The 19,475-nt window shown below is 38.6% G+C and overlaps 1 protein-coding gene across 1 annotated transcript; it reads right to left on the bottom strand.

Annotated features, from left to right (window-relative positions):
* Window positions 1-426: 426 nt before the first annotated feature.
* On the bottom strand, window positions 427-9,233 carry TMEM126A (transmembrane protein 126A). Its single transcript, XM_066370297.1, has 5 exons — window positions 9,116-9,233; window positions 6,689-6,787; window positions 2,529-2,722; window positions 1,367-1,481; window positions 427-700 (listed from the first exon to the last, which is right to left on the bottom strand). Exons 2-5 carry the CDS (start codon window positions 6,778-6,780, stop codon window positions 508-510), a joined length of 594 nt encoding a protein of 197 aa, XP_066226394.1. The 5' UTR covers window positions 6,781-6,787; window positions 9,116-9,233; the 3' UTR covers window positions 427-507.
* Between the last annotated feature and the right edge of the window lie 10,242 nt (window positions 9,234-19,475).

Below are 19,475 nucleotides of genomic sequence, written 5' to 3'. Positions count from 1 at the left end.
ATGCTGAGGTCACCAGTTCCAAACCTCGGGCTTGCCTAGTCAAGGCACATATGGGAATTGATACTTCCTGCTCCTCCTGCCTTCTCTCACTAAATAAAACAACACTGGAATTCCTCTGTGAGGAAGGTTGATAAATATGTTTTAAAATACCTATGGGAACACTGAATTGGGAAAATGAAGTATAAATGACATGTGCTGTAGTGTACTGATACTTGCCCCCTTTTCCATTCTTATTTGGATTCCTTATGCACTGTTCATGGTTATTTTTTTCTGTTAAAGACTAGACTACCTAATGTAAAAGAATAGAGCAGGCTGGTAAAGAGACACTGTTGGGCAAATTAGAGAAGTTAATACTCTGGTTTAAGTAGGTAGCCTATACTGGTATTCAGCCTTTTGTTGTAGGTCTCAGAGTTGTACCTCATATGATAAGTTACAAGTATATGTTTATTCATATAGTAGACAGGTTATTTTTACAGTTTTATTTTTGTGTACACATTTGCTTAACAGTCACTGAATTTCTAGTACAGGTTCAGGTAATTGAAGAGCCTTTATAAGTAATTTATATTGTCTAGAACCAAGGTATGCTGTAAATGCAGTCTGGAGCAAAATTGGAAATAACATCTTGTTAAAAACAGGCTTAGAAATTCTGATCCAATAGGTTAGGATGTTTCCTTTCTCTGGTAGCAGGGCTGAGGTATACCTGTAAGAAAACATTGAGAACAGTTAGTTCATCAGAAAGTCAAGTGGCAAACTGATGTATTGATATATATATCAATATTAATACTGTAAGTCTTAACTAGTTTAGGTAAAGATTAAGGCAATGCTACTATTGGTCCTAAAAACTGTCCTTTTGTTATTTTTACCCCCCTTTCTCTAGTTCACTTCTGGAGACCCATATAGTATAGATTGCTTGATATAAATAAGAGTTCATCAGAGCAAAAAAGTTATTTTGGAGTAGCCTTATAGCTAGACATTTTCTGATGGAATTTTCCTTTAGTGGAAGTGCTCAAATTCTTAAGAATAGTGTGTATATAACATGGTTTTAACACTAGAAATAGTGTTAAACAGAATATTATTACTTGCAGCTTTGTAAACTGTAAATTAACCTACATTGTAAATTTAGATTGTGAAGCTAAACTACACCCAAAAGGTACAGTGTGATGCATTTCCAGAACCATTTTTAAATTCTTGTAGTTGATGACTTAAAAGAAAAAACAAGTCTTAATTTTTTCAAATAAAAAGGTAACATGCCCTAGAAAATGTATTTGTTGTTTTTAAGTTGTACATTTTCTAGGTAATTATACACACACACACACTATATGAATTACTAAACTTTTTCAATGACTATGAGAAAACAAATTCCTACCTGGCTGCTAGACCACCATTCACAGGTATAGCCAAGAAAATAGGATACAGACCACCAAAAACAAGTCCAACCAATCCACTCCGTGTTATGGTACAGGTTTCACAATTCAAATTACCTAGGAAATAAATTAGTTCTGGAAATGAAGGTCATGATAGTCAAGCAAACATTAAAGAATGCAAGGTCCTTTTATATGTAGAACAGAGACTGAATTTTCAGGCAGTAATGCAATATAGCAAATGTAGTTCTACAAGGCATGTTAAATAGTGTAATTACATGAAAAGATAATCTAAAATAGCTAGGAGTAACTGATTAAACCATCTTAGGAAAAATGCTCTAATTTGTTTTAAATTTTATTAGATATTTCAGTTTGTGCTTCTGGCTTACTGCACTTATATTAACCTGAGCTAATATTTTTCTATCTTTAAGACACTTTAACCCATGGGCAATTTTTTTTTTTTTTTACAATTTACACTTTATCTCTTATTTTTACATTACATAGTGTGAGTTTTTATGAAATTTTTCATTTCTAAATCAGTATAAGGTGTGTTAAAATTAGGGGAAAAAAAGAAATAGAAAGCTAAGCTGTAACTTAAGTTTTCCATGGTCAGTTTGTTCAGTTAACTGGCTAATAGGTCTCCCTGTATTGGAAGTTCTTTCCACACTGATTATGGGGATTTGAGCAAAATATTCACACAATTTAACAAATTTAGAAGCAGTACTTAGAGGAAATTTTAAATGGACTCCCTTCCCCACCACCACTTATAATACCTTTATTTCAAATCATTAATCAAAAACTTTTTCATTATTAGCTATACTCAAAGCACTCGGCACATATGGTAAATTCTCAAAAGGAAATTAAGTCTCCACATACTTTATAATTTTTGTATGTACATTAAGTGCTTTGAGAGATTTACTATATAAAGTCATTCCAATGAAAACATTTTTTCCCTTTAAGGAATTCCTTATAAAATTTTTTTAAAAGGTCAGCATTTTTAAAATTGTTTCCAAATATTTTTTTATTTTAAGCACTGTGGGGAAGAAAAGAGAAATTAAAGTACTTAAAACTGCTATGTATGTGCACTTGTTTGGTAGGCCATGGTAAAATGAATTGTCATTTTAAATATACCAAAACAAACCTTTTGGTGATTGTCAAACAATTTACCTGTATTCAATGGTAAACTTACAAAACCTCTGTAAGATATGTCCGCTGTCAAAAATGGGATCACTGCCATTGGTAAGCCAGCAGCTATACGAGCCTTTGTCACGTTTAAGACGCGCCGAAAAAGACTGTTTGCTATTAGGCCACAGAGAGCAGCATTAAGTCCAACATATGTTGATCCATGTTCAAATAGATTCCTGAGTGGGTGAAAAAAAAGTAGTAATGTTTTCTTTGGCTCTGTTGTGTGTAGGAGCTCTCCAACAATTCTGCCTATGTCAGAGAATTTACCAGGGACTTTAGGAGTAATAGGATACAACATTTATCCCTTATAGCTCCATAAAACAAAAACCTTTTAAAATCATTATGTTTTACATATAGATTTTTAGTCTAAAAGGCATTAAAATTTGTAACACTTAAGGATACAGTTAGTACAGAAACTCCCCCCCCCCCCCACCTTATATAGCAGGGAAGAGCTTCTGAAGTCTGATTTGGATGCCTCTCCTTTGGGATCCCACAATCCTCAATATTTAACCTCTCTATCATAACATAAGGCATTCCCCACTAGTGTTCCCCATTGTAAAACAGTTGAAAACAATGGATACAAAGCAATTCCTCTTGGTTTCCATGAAACCTGATACAGAGAAGGCATTCAAACAGATGGAGTTAATGTTTTCTTTTATTCTTCCCTAAAACATTAGAGCAGCGGTTCTCAACCTGTGGGTCGTGACCCCGGTGGGGGTCGCCTAAAGCCATTGGAAAATACATATTTATTATACATTTTTAAAATAAAATTGTATTTTCCGATGGCTTTAGGCGCCCCCTGTGTTTTGGTCGTTTGACCCCGCCGGGGTGGCGACCCACAGGTTGAGAACTGCTGCATTAGAGTCAGGATGGGGGGGGAGGGGTTGGAGGAGTATTAATATGTATTTAAGGGATACTGTGCCGCATACCTTACAACCCACTGAACTAACAATGAATTGATATTTTGAGATAGGAAGGGATATTCACACAACAGCATGCAGGAATTTTTGTTTGTTCTTAAGTGAGAGGCAGGGAGGCAGAGACAGACTCCCACATGTGCCCTGACCAGGATCTACCCGGCAAGTCCACTATGGAGTGATGCTCTGCCTGGCTGGGCCAACTGCTCCATTGCTCAGCAACTGAGTTATTGTAGAGCCTGAGATGAGGCCATGGAGCCATCCTCAGTGCCCAAGGCCAATTCTGCTCAACCAGTCTAGGATGTGGGAGGGGAAGAAAGAGAAAGAGGAGAGAGAGAGAGAGATATGTGGGGGTGGTGGGGAGGTGAGGAGAAGTGGATGGTGGCTTCTCCTGTGTGCCCTGACCAAGAATCAAACCTGGGACTTCCACACACTGGGCTGACGCTCTACTGCTGAGCCAACCAGCTGAGGCCTAGAACGTATGAGTTTAAAATGCATGTTCTGTGCATTCTTTAGTTTTGGAAAAAATACCTAAAATTGTTGCTAGATATTGAAAGTACTACAATTCAAACTCTCCAGTCTGCTGCTTAACTTTACCATGCTGCCTTGCCATCTACAACACAGGTGTCAACCTCTTAAATTTCTAATTACTCTTAGCGAGACTAGCCATACAGTACTCCCTCTGACTTCTATGGTTAACATTCATCTTAAAACAGCTTTTCTAGGAACTCCTAATTGAGCTTCCTACATTGTATAAAGTATTACTTTACTTAACCTTTCACTTTGCAGGCATACTGTTTGTCATTTAATCATGTTACTATAGGCAGCAGGCTTTATGCTGAAAGCACAAAAAATTACCTTCTCCCTTCACTGTTTTCAGTTTATTATTAGAGGATGAAAGACATAAAGATGAGATACAACATGAATCTATTAAAATAGTAATGGCAGTAGGAGAGAGGCAATTTATTAATTTAGAGTACATAACATAATTTTTAAAAAGTGATGAGGCCCTGATCTGTGGTGGCACAGTGGATAAAGCGTTGACCTGGAATGCTGAGGTCGTTGGTTCAAAACCCTGGGCTTGCCTGGTAAAGGCACATATGGGAGTTGATGCTTCCTGCTCCTCTCCCTTCTCTCTCTCTCCACCCTCTCTAAAATTAATTTTAAAAAATCTAAAAAGTGATGAGAACCTAGAGTAGAACCTACCAAACAATAAAAAACATGAATGTGGGAGTTGAAAATTTAGATACTTTAAAATATTAAGTTATCTTTATAACAGTCGTGTAATATGTCATCTCTATTTTAGTAGCAGAAACGAATGCTCAGAGGTAAATAATTTGCCCACATATTTTACATATTATATTAACAAATTATATATTGACACATTACTGCAAAATATTATAGAAATAACTTTGTAAATAAAACAGTACAACTGGAATCTTAATAGCAAAGTTTGCTGTCTTCCAATCAGATTTTTAACAATGGCTTTAAGTCACATTTTTTTAGTTAATAATTTGGTAAGTACAAAATTATCTAGCAGACCCTTTGCCAGTCACTTTTCCAAAAAAGTGCCTAGGCAACTGGGAATGCATATGACATTTTGTCAAGACAGACACAAAATAACAAGACACATAAACATGTAAAACATAAGACCAAATTTAACATGTGGCAATGAAATACATGGTACATGAAACTACTTGGTGTACTTCAAACCCATCCTATTTTTAATCTCAACTGCCAGTACCCTATCATCACCACTTACTGGAATTACTATGCATTTTCCAATTGGTCTTTTCTCTTCTACCTTAAATCTTTTCCAAAAAGAAACTGGAACGTACTTTAGAAATGTTAGCTGGTTCACATCATTCCCTGCTTAAACTCTTCCTGTTCCTTCAACCTTGTAATTACTTCCCTTGTACTTCTCTACCATTGGTTCCTCAAATATGACAAATTCTGTTATCCTATGGCCTAGGGATATGCCATTCCCTCTGCTTGAGATACTACTACTTTCTCCCCGGGCTGACTCCTTTTCATCCTTTTATCATCTCAGATTTTCCATTTAAATTTAACCTAACCAAAGAGGCCTTCTTGCCAAGGAGATCTAAAAACATTTTCTGGAAGTGTAGTGTAGTTTACTTAGTGTTGTCTTCATAGATCATATGTTTCCTACATAGCCTTTTTCTATTTAATATTGTAAAGCCAGTAGCCATGGCCACCATCACAGCCACCTGGCCCATGCAGGTTCACATTAGATTCGGACAGACGGTAATGAAATAATGGAGCCAAGAACTGGTGGGCCATCATCTTTAATCCTAGCTTGCACCTGGTGGGCAAGTAATACACATAGTGGGAAAACACTTTCCCTTCAGGGCTCCCAAAGTCACTGACTTAGCGAGTTTCCTAGGATCAAAGGTTTCCAGCTCACCAGATTTATTTACCTCTGTTCCCCACAAACTCTCCCTGCACAAACTCTGCACAAACTGGCTTCTCCCTCAGCACTCCACCATCTTGGCTGCTTCTGGCCTCCTCACGTGGCCTTTTTCTGCTCGCTCTCATGCTAATCTCAGTAGCTGAGAGCAAGCAAGCTTCCTGTCTGCCCCACTTTATAGTATAGAAATCAAAACCTTTAATCCAATATACAAACAAGGAAGTCTCTGATACAAAGCCACTTATCTGAGGCATAATGGGATTCCTCATGAGAGTGCTGTACCTCACATCAAAAAGGGTGGGAAAGGCTTAGTCTTAAAACTAAGCCTTAGGCTATAAGAATCCTGCCTGCTTATAGCCTGTCCCCCCACATCCAATGCAAACTATAAGTGAGCAAACATAGATATTATTATTTACAAACTTATTTGACCAACAAATATTATCTTAAAGATCTTTTAAGCATGATACTGTTCTCTGAGATTCTTTGTCTAGTTTGTGTTAAATGGCATTTTCTTACACAGGTAAGCATAATGATAGAAATGAATTGAAGAAATTTAAAAGCTATTTTAAAGTTTTGATATGTAAACGCGTCCACAAATGTCCAGGTATGTCCAAAGACATGAATTCTAGCCTTGACTTCAAGCTAAATGGTTAACCTAGCTGGGCTTTGGTTTTCTCAAGAAAACAGGTTCAGTTTCCTTCTGATATTCCGTTATTTACACTGAAACCAAATAAATTTGAGATAATGAATGAAATCCACTTAGTATAAGATATTTTAAAATTAAGATAGGATATTACCTTTCTGCTTCTGGAAGTTGATGAATTTTTCTGGTTATGATATCAAAAATTTGTTTTTCCTTCATAGTATCATCTGGTTCATGATTTTCCATCTTAAGCCTTAAAAAAATTAAAAATATCATTTTTCACTAATGTATATCTATATAAAAAACAATAAATGGGCTTATAAAAAGCCTTCTAAATACCATTAATAATTTCAAGAAAATTATATTAAATTCATAATCTGCATACATACCATCATACTCTTCCCCCCCCACACACACACAAAAAAATCAATTCTAGCCTGACTAGGTGGTAGCGCACTGGACAGAGCATCAACCTGGGTCACCAAGGATCCAGGTTTGAAACTCTGAGGAAACTGGCTTGAGCACAGGCTCACCAGCTTGAACATGGTATCACAGACATGACCCCATGGCCACTGGCTTGGCTGGAGAACTCCCATCCCCCCATCAAGGCACATATGAGAAAGCAAGTGATGGAAGTATGAGTTGATGCTTATCTCTCTCCCATCCTGTCTCTCGCCACAAAAAAAAAAAAAAAAAAGAAAAGAAATCAATTCAAAGTGAAAATAGAAATCAGAACATGAAAAGCAGTAAAGTTTCTAGGAAATTATAACCCTTAAAAAGACTTAATTTTTAAGTAGCACCAAAGACATAAAATAGTAAACAAATTAAGAACCTATGTTCATACCATGAAGATAAGCTAGTACAAGAGAAATTTTTGCAATATAACTGACAAAAGAGTAGTCAGTGGTACCCAAAATATATTGAAAAACACAGATAACAAGAAAAGGGCAAGCAACCCAACAAACTGACAAGAGGTTTGAACAAACACTTCACTGAAAGGAAAGCCAAAGAGCGAATACGTAAGAAAATATGCTTAACTTCATAATCAGAAATAGAAAATTTCATAATCTGGGAAATAGAAATTAAAACCACAATGCTACCAATATGTGTATGTAGGTTAGTTTAAAGAAAAAAAAATCAATTACTGTCAAGAATGTGAGGTAACTGGTCCTGGCAAGGTGGCTCAGAGCATAAAAGAATGTGCAGTAACTGTTGCAGGTAGAAGCATAGATTATATCCAGTTTGGGTATAACCACTTTGGAATTTGGTATTAGACACACATACCCAATAATTTCACTTCTAAGCATGCCCTATAGCAGAGATCAGCATACTTTCCCTCTAAACCACCAGATAGTATTTTAGGCTTTGCAAGTCACTTAGGGTTGTTGTTGATTTTTTTAATAATTTTTTTTAAATGTAAAAATCATGCTTAGCTAGCTTGCCATACAGAAACTATAGGCTTCCTCTGGTTTGTCAAGCCAGTAGTTTGTTGATCCATGCATTAGTTGGGGTGAAATGTCATGGGGCAATGGTGAATAACTTTTCCCCTTAAGATTTAGCTTATTAACACTTCGGGGTAGCAGAGTTAAGTAAAGCAAAAGATCAGAGATAACAGCAAAGAACAACATGATTTATGAAATTAGATTTTCTTGGTTCATTATCATCCATGTGTTACAAAATTTACAACACTGAGTAATTTACCAGATATTAGGTACCTGTTAGATACATCAGATCATTTGTAAAATGTTGAGGGCACTAATATTTCATACCCCTAACTTAAAGTTAACCTAGTAAGTGCAGTGCAGGCTTAGAAATATATGTCTAGGTATCCTGAACTCAAACTTTTTGAGAGCCTCGTATACAATAACACGATTCTACTTTACAGAAGCTTTGCACCACTTTGCTTGGGGTAGGGGTGGGGGTGATGGAGAGATAAACAAGTAATTAAACTCGACATACATAAAGTGTATGGTTTATATATCTGAAATAAATTACTTCCTCATAAAGTCCCGCTTAATGCTATCATTAGCTTTCTGTTCTATGCTCTGCATTATTGCTAAGCTAAGTTCTGCAAACGAGCCATTTCTAAGGTGTAGCTATTAAAGGCCATCCTTAATTCGATAAAAATTCTGACCCATCAGCCCGGAGTAGGTCATTTTATCCCCGTTATTAATAAATCCCTATCAAAGGCAATGCCACCTGTAAATATATCCTACAAATATTTCAAATCGCTTTTCAATTAGCTATCCCACGTCACTCAGGAGAGCTTCAAGATAGGCAACGAGAAAAGTGGAGCCTCTAAAAATTATTAGGCTCAGGACACCCTATAAATTGGCAGTAGACCCGGGTTTAAATTCAAGTGCAGGCACTTTCTGTTTGTCTGTTGGCTTACTTTAAATATAAGGTTTTTTCTTCCAACGTAGAAAATGAGAGAGAGTCGGCGCCATAGGGCCGACTCCTCTTCTTCACTTGCGACCCAGCTCCAGGATCTCATTCCTGCGTCTGGGTGAACAGCTTGCCACTGAGCTGTGCTTCTGATCCCCAAGCACTTCCTGCACTTCTTTACCCGGAGTGTCAGTACCTGGTGCTCTTCGCCCAGCACTTGACGTTTCCCGTGGTCTTCTTCGGCCGCCACAACTCACTGCAACCTTCGCTCAACTCGCGCGGGCGCAGCCATCTTTAGCTAGCACGTGACTCGGCCGGAGACTGGCACGGGGCCTCAGCCGCTGATTGGCTCCCAGGACGCCTGCAGCGACTTCTTTTGAAGGGCCTCCAGCAAGAGCGGTTTTCTGTGTGCTTTGAGACCGATGAGGAGAGAATTTGTTCAACCTCCGCTCCCCATGGCTGAGTCTGTAGCCTGAAATTTCCGGATGAAAGTCCAGTGACCCTAAACCTGCCCTTTTCACTGAAAATCTACCTTGGGCACGTTACTTAACGTCCTGACGGATAGATCCTACCTCATGATGTGGACGCGGGGTTTAAGAAAACAGCGCAGCCCTGGCATGCGGTGGGTTCTAGGTTAAAAGGAAGTAAAAAAGGAGCTGAGATTTCTTTGCTCCTTCGATTTTATCTTTTCACCTGGATCTTTAGCTTCCTATGCCATGTTGCAATCTGGTTGATTGTCTCACCTCAAGATAATCAGCACCTCAAGAGAAGGAGCTTGTTTTTCTTAGGATTCCCTAGTGCTCTGCCTAGTACTGTTTATAAAAGCAGGATTGAGTGAATGTGACAAAGGACAAACTATATAGAAAGCGAGGGAGCCTGGTGCCTCCATTAGGACAACTGAGAATGAAAGTCTTGGACCAAGCCTCTAAAGACGTCTCAGTTTTCGTCCTAGCAGCCTCTTTCTCATCTGTGTTACAGGGCGGAAATAACATTTTTGTGGATTATTTTGTAAATATGTGAGCATCCAGTAAAAATGCTTACCGAGGTTGCTTTGAAAATAATTGAGCTTCATCAAAGGAGAAAGTATTTCAGATAAACCAGAAAGCTTTGTAAGGTGAGATACGCAGGGTGAGAAGAATCCCCAAAACTCTTGGCCGGGAAGGATTTATCTGATGTCAAATATTCTCTAGTTAATGAACCAGAAAATAAAAACAGATCTTTAGATTCCAAGGCAGAAAGTCAGCATAAGCCCCAATTCTCTCCTCGTAACACAGCATTAGGAAACAAAGTAGTCTCTTACACAAGTTATAGTTAGCATCTTAATAGACTGGTTTTCCCAAACTTTCTCTGCTCTTCTTTCAATTTCACATTTAATGGTTTGAAGCTAATTTTGAATTAATAAATGTTCATTCTCTACAGTATCTATAGTATGCAATTCTCGAAGCAATTTAGTACATTGAGATTTTACTTTAAAAATCAGTTCTTTACAAGAGAAGATGAACTGTCCATTTCATCTAAGTTCTCACATTTATTGGCTCAAATTGTTTATAATATTGCCTTATTATCCTTTAAAATCTGCAGAATCTGTAGTGAGATTAGATCTCTCTTGGTAATTGGTCATTTGTGTCTTCTCTTTTTTATGTCTGCTCAATCTGATGGATAGTTGTTGTTTTTTTTTTTTATCTCAGCCAGCTTTTTATTTCGTTTTTTCAGTTGTTTTTTCTGTTTTCAATATGACTGTTTTCTGCTCTCATCTATATTATTTCCTTTCTTATTCTAACCTGAGATTTAAGTTGCTCTTTTTTTTAAATTTTAATTTCTTAAGAAACTGAGGTCACAGAAGTGAGATCTCCTCTCCTCCAACATGAAGTTAGTACTCTTAAGTACTGCTTTAACTCTATCCCACAGATTTTGAAATATTGTTTATTATTCTAATTCAGTTCAAAATACCTTCTAATTTCTCTTGCTTCTTTGACTTACGGGTTAGTTTCCTAATAGTTCCAATTTTTCAGATACCTTTTTATTATTGATTTCTAATTCAATTCCATTGTGATCAAAGAATATCTTTGTGTGATTTGAATCCTTATTAATGTATTTATTTTAATCCTTTTAAATGTATTAATATTTATAGCATTGATTCTGGTCCATCTTGGTTAATGTCTCACGTGTGACCAAAAAAGAATGTATGTACAGTGTGTCCGTAAAGTCATGGTGCACTTTTGACCAGTCACAGGAAAGCAACAAGAGATGATAGAAATGTGAAATCTGCACCAAATAAAAGGAAAACTCTCCCAGTTTCATACCTATCCAGTGCAGTTTGATGTGGGCTCATACACAGATTTTTTAGGGCTCCTTAGGTAGCTATCCCGTATAGCCTCTACAGACTCGTCACTGACTGATGGCCTACCAGAACGGGTTTTCTCCACCAAACTGCTGGTTTCCTTCAACTGCTTATCCCACCGAGTAATGTTATTCCTGTGTGGTGGCGCTTCGTTATAAATGCGCCGATATTCACGTTGCACTTTGGTCATGGATTTGAATTTAGCAAGCCACAGAACACACTGAACTTTTCCTCTGTACCGTCCACATCTTGACTGGCATGGCCGTAGGCTGCTCCGCTGTATACACGGTGTTACGTCATCATCTGCGCATGTGCACATGTTGCCACATCATCCTACAGAAACTGGGAGAGTTTTCCTTTTATTTGGTGCAGATTTCACATTTCTATCACCTTTATTGCTTTCCTGTGACCGGTCAAAAGTGCACCATGACTTTATGGACACACTGTATATGCTGATGTTGTTATGCCAAGTGTTCTAAAACATCAATTAGTCTAAATTGATTGATATCATTGTTCTTTATCCTTTCTGAATTTCTAACAACTTGTTCTACTAATTATTGAGAGAAGTTTAATGGAATCAACAACTGTTATGAGAATATTCCTACTATTTCTTATTTTAGTTCTATCAGCTCTTCATGTATTTTGAAGCTCCATTATTATACTAATAAATTTAGGATAAGTTGATCCCTGTATCATTACAAAATAACCTTCTTAATCCTTGGTAAATCTTTTGCATTGCAGTTTACTTTGTTAATATTAATATAGCCACTCCAATAAATTTCTTTTTAATTTTTTGTTATTGATTGATTTTAGAGAGACAGGAAAGGAGAGAGAGAGAGACAAACATCGTTTTGTTTTTCCACTTATTCATGCATTCATTGGTTGATTCTTGGATGTGCCTTGACCATGATCGAACCCACAAACTTTGGCATTTGGGGGACTTGGGGGGATTTTGGAGGATTTGGGGAATTTTGAGGGATTTTGGAGGATTCTCTAAACAACTAATCTTCTAGGCCAGGGCTTCAATAATTTTTATTTATTTATGTTAATATGAGATAGCCTTTCCTATCCTTTTACTTTTAACTTGTGTCATTATATGTAATGCAGGCTTCTTATAGGCAATATGATTAAATTTATATAAATGGACAACTTCTGATTTTTAATGAAGGTGTTTAGACCACTGATATTTAATATGATTTTTATAGTCTAGTGTTTAAATCTATAATCTTGCTATTTGTTCCATCTGTTCTACATTCTTTTCCTTTCTTTGTTTTCTTTCTTTCTTTCTTTCTTTCTTTCTTTCTTTCTTTCTTTCTTTCTTTCTTTCTTTCTTTCTTTCTTTCTTTTCTTTTCTTTCTTTCTTTCTTTCTTTCTTTCTTTCTTTCTTTCTTTCTTTCTTTCTTTCTTTCTTTCTTTCTTTCTTTCTTTCTTCCCTTCCTCCTTCCTTCCCTCTCTCCCTCCCTCCTTCCTTTCCTTCCTTCTTTCTTTCTTTCTTTCTTTCTTTCTTTCTTTCTTTCTTTCTTTCTTTCTTTCTTTCTTTCTTTCTCTTTCTTTCTTTCTCTTTCTTTCTTTCTTTCTTTCTTTCTTTCTTTCTTTCTTTCTTTCTTTTCTCTCTCTCTTTCTTTCTTTTTCCTTTCTTCCTTATGGACTAATTGAATATTTTTATTCTATTTTGTTTTTTGGTTGGCTTACTAGGTAAAACTCTTAAAAGAAAGTGTGATGGTTGCTTTAGCATGCACCATATACATCTGTATTAGTCTTCTTAGGCTACTGTAAGAAAGTACAAACTAGGTGGCTTCAAACAACAAATTTATTCACTCACAGTTTTGGATGCTAGAAGTCTGTAATCAATGTATTTTTTGGCAGGGTTGGTTCCTACTGGAAGTGCTGAAGGACAGTCTGTTCCATGCTTCTCTTAGCTTCTGGTGGTTGATGGCAATCCTTGGTGTTTCTTGGCTTATAGATGCATGGTTCCAATCTCTGCTTCTGTTGTCAAATGACATGTTTCTCTGTCTCTTTGTGGCTTCTCATGGCCATATTCTCTCTGTATACCCCAATTTTTCTTGTTTTATAAGGACACCAGTCATTGGCTCAGGGCTTGCTCTAATTCAATACACCTCATCTTAACTTGATTGCATTTGCAAAGACCCTATTTCCAAATAAGAACACATTCACACGTACTGGGGTTTAAAACTTGAAAATACATATTTTGGAAGGGTACAGTTCAACGCACAAAAACATCTTTAATGTATCACAGTAAATTTTCAAGTGATAGTATAGCTTTACATACAAGAACTTTACAACTGTATACTTTCATTCTTCTCAGTTTTTGTGTTACTTTACCTACATTTCTATAATTCACACAATACATAGTTATTAAGTTATTTTTATTTCAATAGTCATTTGTTCTTGAAGGATATTTTAAAAAGAAGAAAAGCTATGCTTATACACACATTTACCATCTGTAATGCTCTTCTTTTTTTGAGCAAGACAGGGAGAGAGAGACAGGAACATCGAGTTGTTCCTTTATGTGCCCTGACTGGGGATCAAATTGGCCACTTTTGCACGTTGGGATGACACTCCAACCAACTGAGCTATCTGATCAGCAGCTCCTTATATTCTTACCGGTCCATATTCTATCTGATATCTTTTTCCTTCTACCTGAAATACTTTCTTTAACATTTATTAAAACGCAAATCACATGGTTTGATACACTACAATTTGTCTAATGTTGATTGTTGCTTGTGCTTTGGTGTCATAAGCAATAAATGATCATCAAATTCAGTGTCCTGAAACTTTCCTACCTTCTCTTCTTTTAGAAGAGTTGTAGTTTTTGGTCTTACATTTAGAATCCACTCTGAGTTAGTTTTTATATATGGAGTACGGGAGAGGTCCAACTTTATTCTTTTGCATGTGCATATCCAGTTTTCCAAACACCATTTGTTGAAGAAACCGTCCTTCTTCCATTGTGTTTTGACACTCTTGCAAAAATCATTTGGCCATATATGCAAGAATTTATGGACTACCTTTTCTGTTTCATTGGTTGATACCAGTACCACATCACCTTAATTACTGTTGCTTAGTAATATGTTTTGAAATATGAAGTGTGAGGCCATCTTTGTTCTTTTTCAAGAATGTTTTGTCTTGTCTTGACCTTATCCCTTGAGATTTCATATAAATTTTAGGATTAATTTTTCTACTTCTGTAAAACATGTCAATGGAATTTTGATAGGTATTACATTGAATCTGTAGATTGTTTGGGGGTTGTATGGACTTTTTAATAATATTGAGTCTTACAATCCACAAGCATGGAGTGACTTTCCATTTACTTGATTCTTCTTTGATATTTTAAGCAATGTTTTGTAGTTTTTTTTTTTTGTTTTTTTTTTGTATTTTTCTGAAGCTAGAAACGGGGAAAGACAGTCAGACAGACTCCCGCATGCGCCCGACCGGGATCCACCCGGCACGCCCACCAGGGGCGACGCTCTGCCCACCAGGGGGCGATGCTCTGCCCCTCCGGGGCATCGCTCTGCCGCGACCAGAGCCACTCTAGCGCCTGGGGCAGAGGCCAAGGAGCCATCCCCAGCGCCCGGGCCATCTTTGCTCCAATGGAGCCTCGCTGCGGGAGGGGAAGAGAGAGACAGAGAGGAAGGAGGGGGGGCGGGGGTGGAGAAGCAAATGGGCGCTTCTCCTATGTGCCCTGGCCGGGAATCGAACCCGGATCCCCCGCACGCCAGGCCGACGCTCTACCGCTGAGCCAACCGGCCAGGGCCTTGAATTGTTAATGAGCGCCATTCTGACTGGTGTGAGGTGATATCTCACTGTGGTTTTAATTTGCATTTCTCTAATGATTAGTTATATTGAGCATTTTTTCATATACCTATTGGCCATCTGTATTTCTTCTTTCAAGAAGTGTCTGTTCAGGTCCTTTGCCCATTTTTAAAATGGGTTGTTTACTTTCCTGGTGTTGAGTTTTATAAGTTTTTTTTAAAATAAATTTTGGTTATTAACCCCTTATCAGATCTATTGGTGACTATGTACTCCCATTGATTAGGTTATCTTTTTATTGTGTTAATAGTGTCTTTTGCTGTACAAAGCTTTTTAGTTTGACATAGTCCCATTTGTTTATTTTGTCCTTTATTTCACTTGCCCAAGGAGATATATTGGCAAAAATGTTGCTATGAGGGATGTTTGAGAGTCTAATATCTACGTTTTGCAACTTACAGTTAAGTCTTTTACTTATCTCAGAAAATGTATTATAAGCAATTGAAAAGAATGTATATTCTGCTGCTTGGGGGTGAAATATTCTGAAGATACCAAGTAAATCAAGTTGATTTAGAGTGTCATTTAAGGCCACTGTTCCTTTGCTGATTTTCTGTCTGGAGATCTATCCATTGATGTTAGTGGGGTGTTAAAATTCCCTACTATTATTTCATTGCTGCTGATCTCTCCCTTAATGTCTATCAAAATCTGCTTTATATATTCAGGTGCTCCTATATTAGGTGCATAAATATTTACAATGGTTATATCCTCTTGTTTTATTGCTCCTCTATCATTATGTAGTGAGCTTCATTGTCCCTTACCATAGTTTTGTTTTAAAGGCTATTTTGTCAGATATAAGTATTGTTACCCCATGTAAGGCCAGAAGCCAGGGCTACTATCAAAGCAGCCTGGCCAGTGCAGGTTCGCATTGGATTCGGACAGTCGGTAAAGAAACAACGGAGCCAAAAGCTGATGGGCCATAGTCTTTAATTCTAGCTTGCACTCGGTGGGCAAGCAAAAAATACACACTGGGCTCCAAAACCCACTCACATTCAGTGCTCACAAAGCTACTGACTTATCCGAGTTTCCTAGAATCAAAGGTTTCTAGCTCACCAGACTTATTCACCTCTGTTCCCTATCTCCTTCCTTCTCCAGCATCAAACTGCACAAACTGGCCTCTCACTCAATACTCTGCCATCTTGGCTGCTTCTCCTGGCCACATGGCCTCTTTCTGCTCTCTGCTCTGCTCCCTCTGCTCTCTCATGCTAATCATCCCAGGAACCAAGAGCCCCAGCTCCCGTTCTGCCCCCATTTTATAGTATAGCTTCACAACCTTTAATCCAATATACAAAATAGGGAAGTCTCTAATACAAAGTCACTTCTCTGAGGCATGATTGGATTGTACCACCCCACATCAAAAAGGGTGGGAAAGGCTTAATCCCAAAATCAAGCCCCAGGCTACAAGGATTCTCAACACACATTAATATCACCTGGGCGACGGCCTCACATGGGCAGCGCCTCTTTAACAAAGTGAGCATAATATATTTTATCTGCCCAACACCCCAACTTTTGTTTTTTTTCATTTTCACTTGCATGGAGTATTTTTTTTTCCATCTCTTCACTTTTAGTCTATGTGTATCTTTTGTTCTGGGGTGGTGGATCTCTTGTAAATAGCATATATATGGGTCTTGTTTCCATATCCATGAAGCTGCCCTGTGTTTTTTGATTGGAGCATTTAGTCCATTTACATTTAAGGTTATTATGGATATGTACTTATTTATTGCCATTTTATTCTTTAAACCTATAATCCTTTCTCTTGATTTCTTTGGTTTTTTTCTTCTTTTTATAGCAGGCCCTTTAATATTTCTTGCAGTATTGGTTTGGTGGTAATGAACTTCTTTAGCCCTTTTCTGCCTGGGAAACTGTTTGTTTCTCTTTGTTCATGTCAGACTTTGCTTGTAACCCACTGTGGACTACCTGTCTGGAGCTACCACTCTGTTCACTGTTTGCGTCTGTGTTTTCTGTGCCTAGGTGTGTGGGGGAGTAGTCAACTGTGTATAAGGATCAACTTCCTCCTGCTTAGAGCTGACAGCAGCTCCATAAAAGCCCCAAGTTCCTTAAAATTTGATTCTACTTTTTAGCTGCTTCAGCTCCTCTTGCAGCTGCCTGGTTTTCCCACAGTCTTCTGTACAAAGACTGTAGAGTGGGATCAGTCTGGCCTCACTCCATCAACACCTCCAGAAGTTGCAAGCTTTGTAGGGTAGGGCAACTGAAGTTGGGATGAAAACATTAGTGGGACTCCTTTCTTCAGGATCTCTTGGTCAGGAGCTCAGTATAGGGAGAGTGGCCCCTACCCCACAGCCTAGCCCTAATCCCTCAGCCACTGATGGAGACTCCAAATTCTGTTTCTCCCAGAGAGTTGAGCAGCAGGTTCAGGTTGTGTGGGGCTGACAGTCCCTTCTGCAAAAGTTCTTCCAGCTTGCAAGCCCCTGGTCTCAAGGAGGAAGATTGAGAGAGTCTTCTACTGGGGATGATTGTGCCCTCCCCCTCAGTAGGTGGCTAAGCATCTCGTCTGGTTCCAAAAATAGGCTCCAAGGAACTCACACTTTGAATGTCAGTGCTCTAAGCCTCTCTCCCTTCTCCCTTGTGGAACTCAGCTCAGTGGGGCAGAATATCTGGGATTTGGGTGGGCTGACTCTGAGGCTCTACCTCATCCAATGCATGTGAGTTGCTGTCAGGTGTTGACCACAGAGAGTGGAATTTGCCTCAGCTGGGTTTGGTGCCTGACAAGCTCTCCCTTTACATATGCTGCTAGTGAGGCTACTTGGGTCCTGCTCTGATGTTGTCTGTAGCTGGCCACTGGATGTGTTGGTTCTGGGCCTCTTAGGAGGAAACCTGGTGCAGGTCAATGTAAGACACTGCTTGTGACTATCACTGAGCAACCTTTTTGGAGCTATAAGCAATCCAGAATTTGTGGCTGCCTTTGCTGGGCTTAGATGCACATGGAAGGACCAAGCTGCACACCTAGGTTGGTTTTTACCAGCACTGGTTCGGAAGACAAGTCAGCAAAAGACCCAGTGTTGTTTCCTGAGATCCACTTCCTGCTGCCTCTGTCTGCTAGATGCTTGCTTGTTGCACTTAGCCCCTGAAAAAAACCTTTGGTAGAGTATAGAGGCTGGGAAAATTCAGGCATCAGGAAAGGCAGTGGGTGTCAGTCTGTCCTGAGTTTTTTCACAGACCTCAGTAGGGTGTGGCCAATAGGAATCTGGTGAATGTGACCTTTGAAATCCAAAGATTTGGCCTGCCCACAGTCTAGGCAGTTTTCACTGAATCTCCCTGTCATATTCTCAGGCAAGTGGAGGAAGTGCTCTGACCTCAATGCCAGACAACTGAGTCATTGTAACCCCCTGAGTCTTTTCAGCTCCCTGTTTCCTGGCCAAGGCTGCTTACATCTCAGCAGGTCCCAATATCCATAAGGTGGAGCAAGAGAGATTCTCAAGAATGTGGTCTTGCTTTTCCCCAAACTAATACCACACAGAGGGGACTGCTCCATCCAAGAAAGATGGCAACTTCTGTATTGGAGAATGATTCAGCACAGGGGTTCTGATGGCTACCTCCCACCATGTCTCTCCCTGAGGTTGCCAGTTTCACACTTTCCTCATGTGACTCTAGTCCTCTCCTCCCTCCCTCCAATGGAGCCCAGGGTAAGTGGCTGTGAATGAGATTTTTCTGTGTTGGCCCTTTAAGAGGGTACCTGCATCTCTGAGATCTCCTTTTTCTTTCTCACAGACAGAAACCTCACCTCTTTCTACTGCCAAATACCATGTGGGTACCTCTTCTAGTCTCTGGTGCTTTAGGCTAGGGTGCCTGGCCTGGGGCTTAGGACCCCCACCTCTCAGGTTAAACCTCCCTGCATCTGGGATATCCCTTTGGACACTCAGTCCCTGTTTTTTGCATCTCAAAGGTCAGTCTAAATGTGGCTTCCTTGGTTATAGACTCCTCTTCATTTATTCCTAAATTGGTTTTGCAGGATAATTGTTCTTAAATTTAGTTATAACTCCAGTTTGGTTCTGGGAAGAGGTGAGTGGAACATCTTTCCATCTACTCTGTTGCCATCTTGGAATACTTTATATGCTGATTTTTTTTTTTTTTAAATTATGGGTTGATTTTGGAGAGAGGGGGGAGAAAGAGAGAGAAACATTCATCCATTGTTCCATCTACTTCTACATTCATTGATTGACTCTTGTATATGCCCTGACCAGGGATTGAACCCATAACCTTGGCTTACTGGGATGACACTCTAACCAGCTGAACTACCTGGCCAGAGCTGTGTGTTGATTTTGTATCCTGCAACTTTGATGAAATTGTGTTTAGGTGTAACAGTTTTTTTTCTGGAATTTTTTGGTTCTTATATATATATAGGATCGTGTCATTTGTGAGCAGATAATTTTAC

This window comes from Saccopteryx leptura, chromosome 1, assembly GCF_036850995.1.
Source record: "Saccopteryx leptura isolate mSacLep1 chromosome 1, mSacLep1_pri_phased_curated, whole genome shotgun sequence".
In the NCBI taxonomy this organism is placed as follows: domain Eukaryota; kingdom Metazoa; phylum Chordata; class Mammalia; order Chiroptera; family Emballonuridae; genus Saccopteryx; species Saccopteryx leptura.
This window is presented reverse-complemented; position numbering and strand designations above follow the sequence as displayed.

Coding starts and splice junctions, on each gene's coding strand:
- TMEM126A (XM_066370297.1), bottom strand. CDS start 6,780: ATGGAAAATCATGAACCAGATGATACTATGAAGGAAAAACAAATTTTT. Junction 2,723..6,688: donor CAACTTCCAGAAGCAGAAAG/GTAATATCCTAT, acceptor TCACCCACTCAG/GAATCTATTTGAACATGGAT. Junction 701..1,366: donor AATGGTGGTCTAGCAGCCAG/GTAGGAATTTGT, acceptor GTTTTCTTACAG/GTATACCTCAGCCCTGCTAC.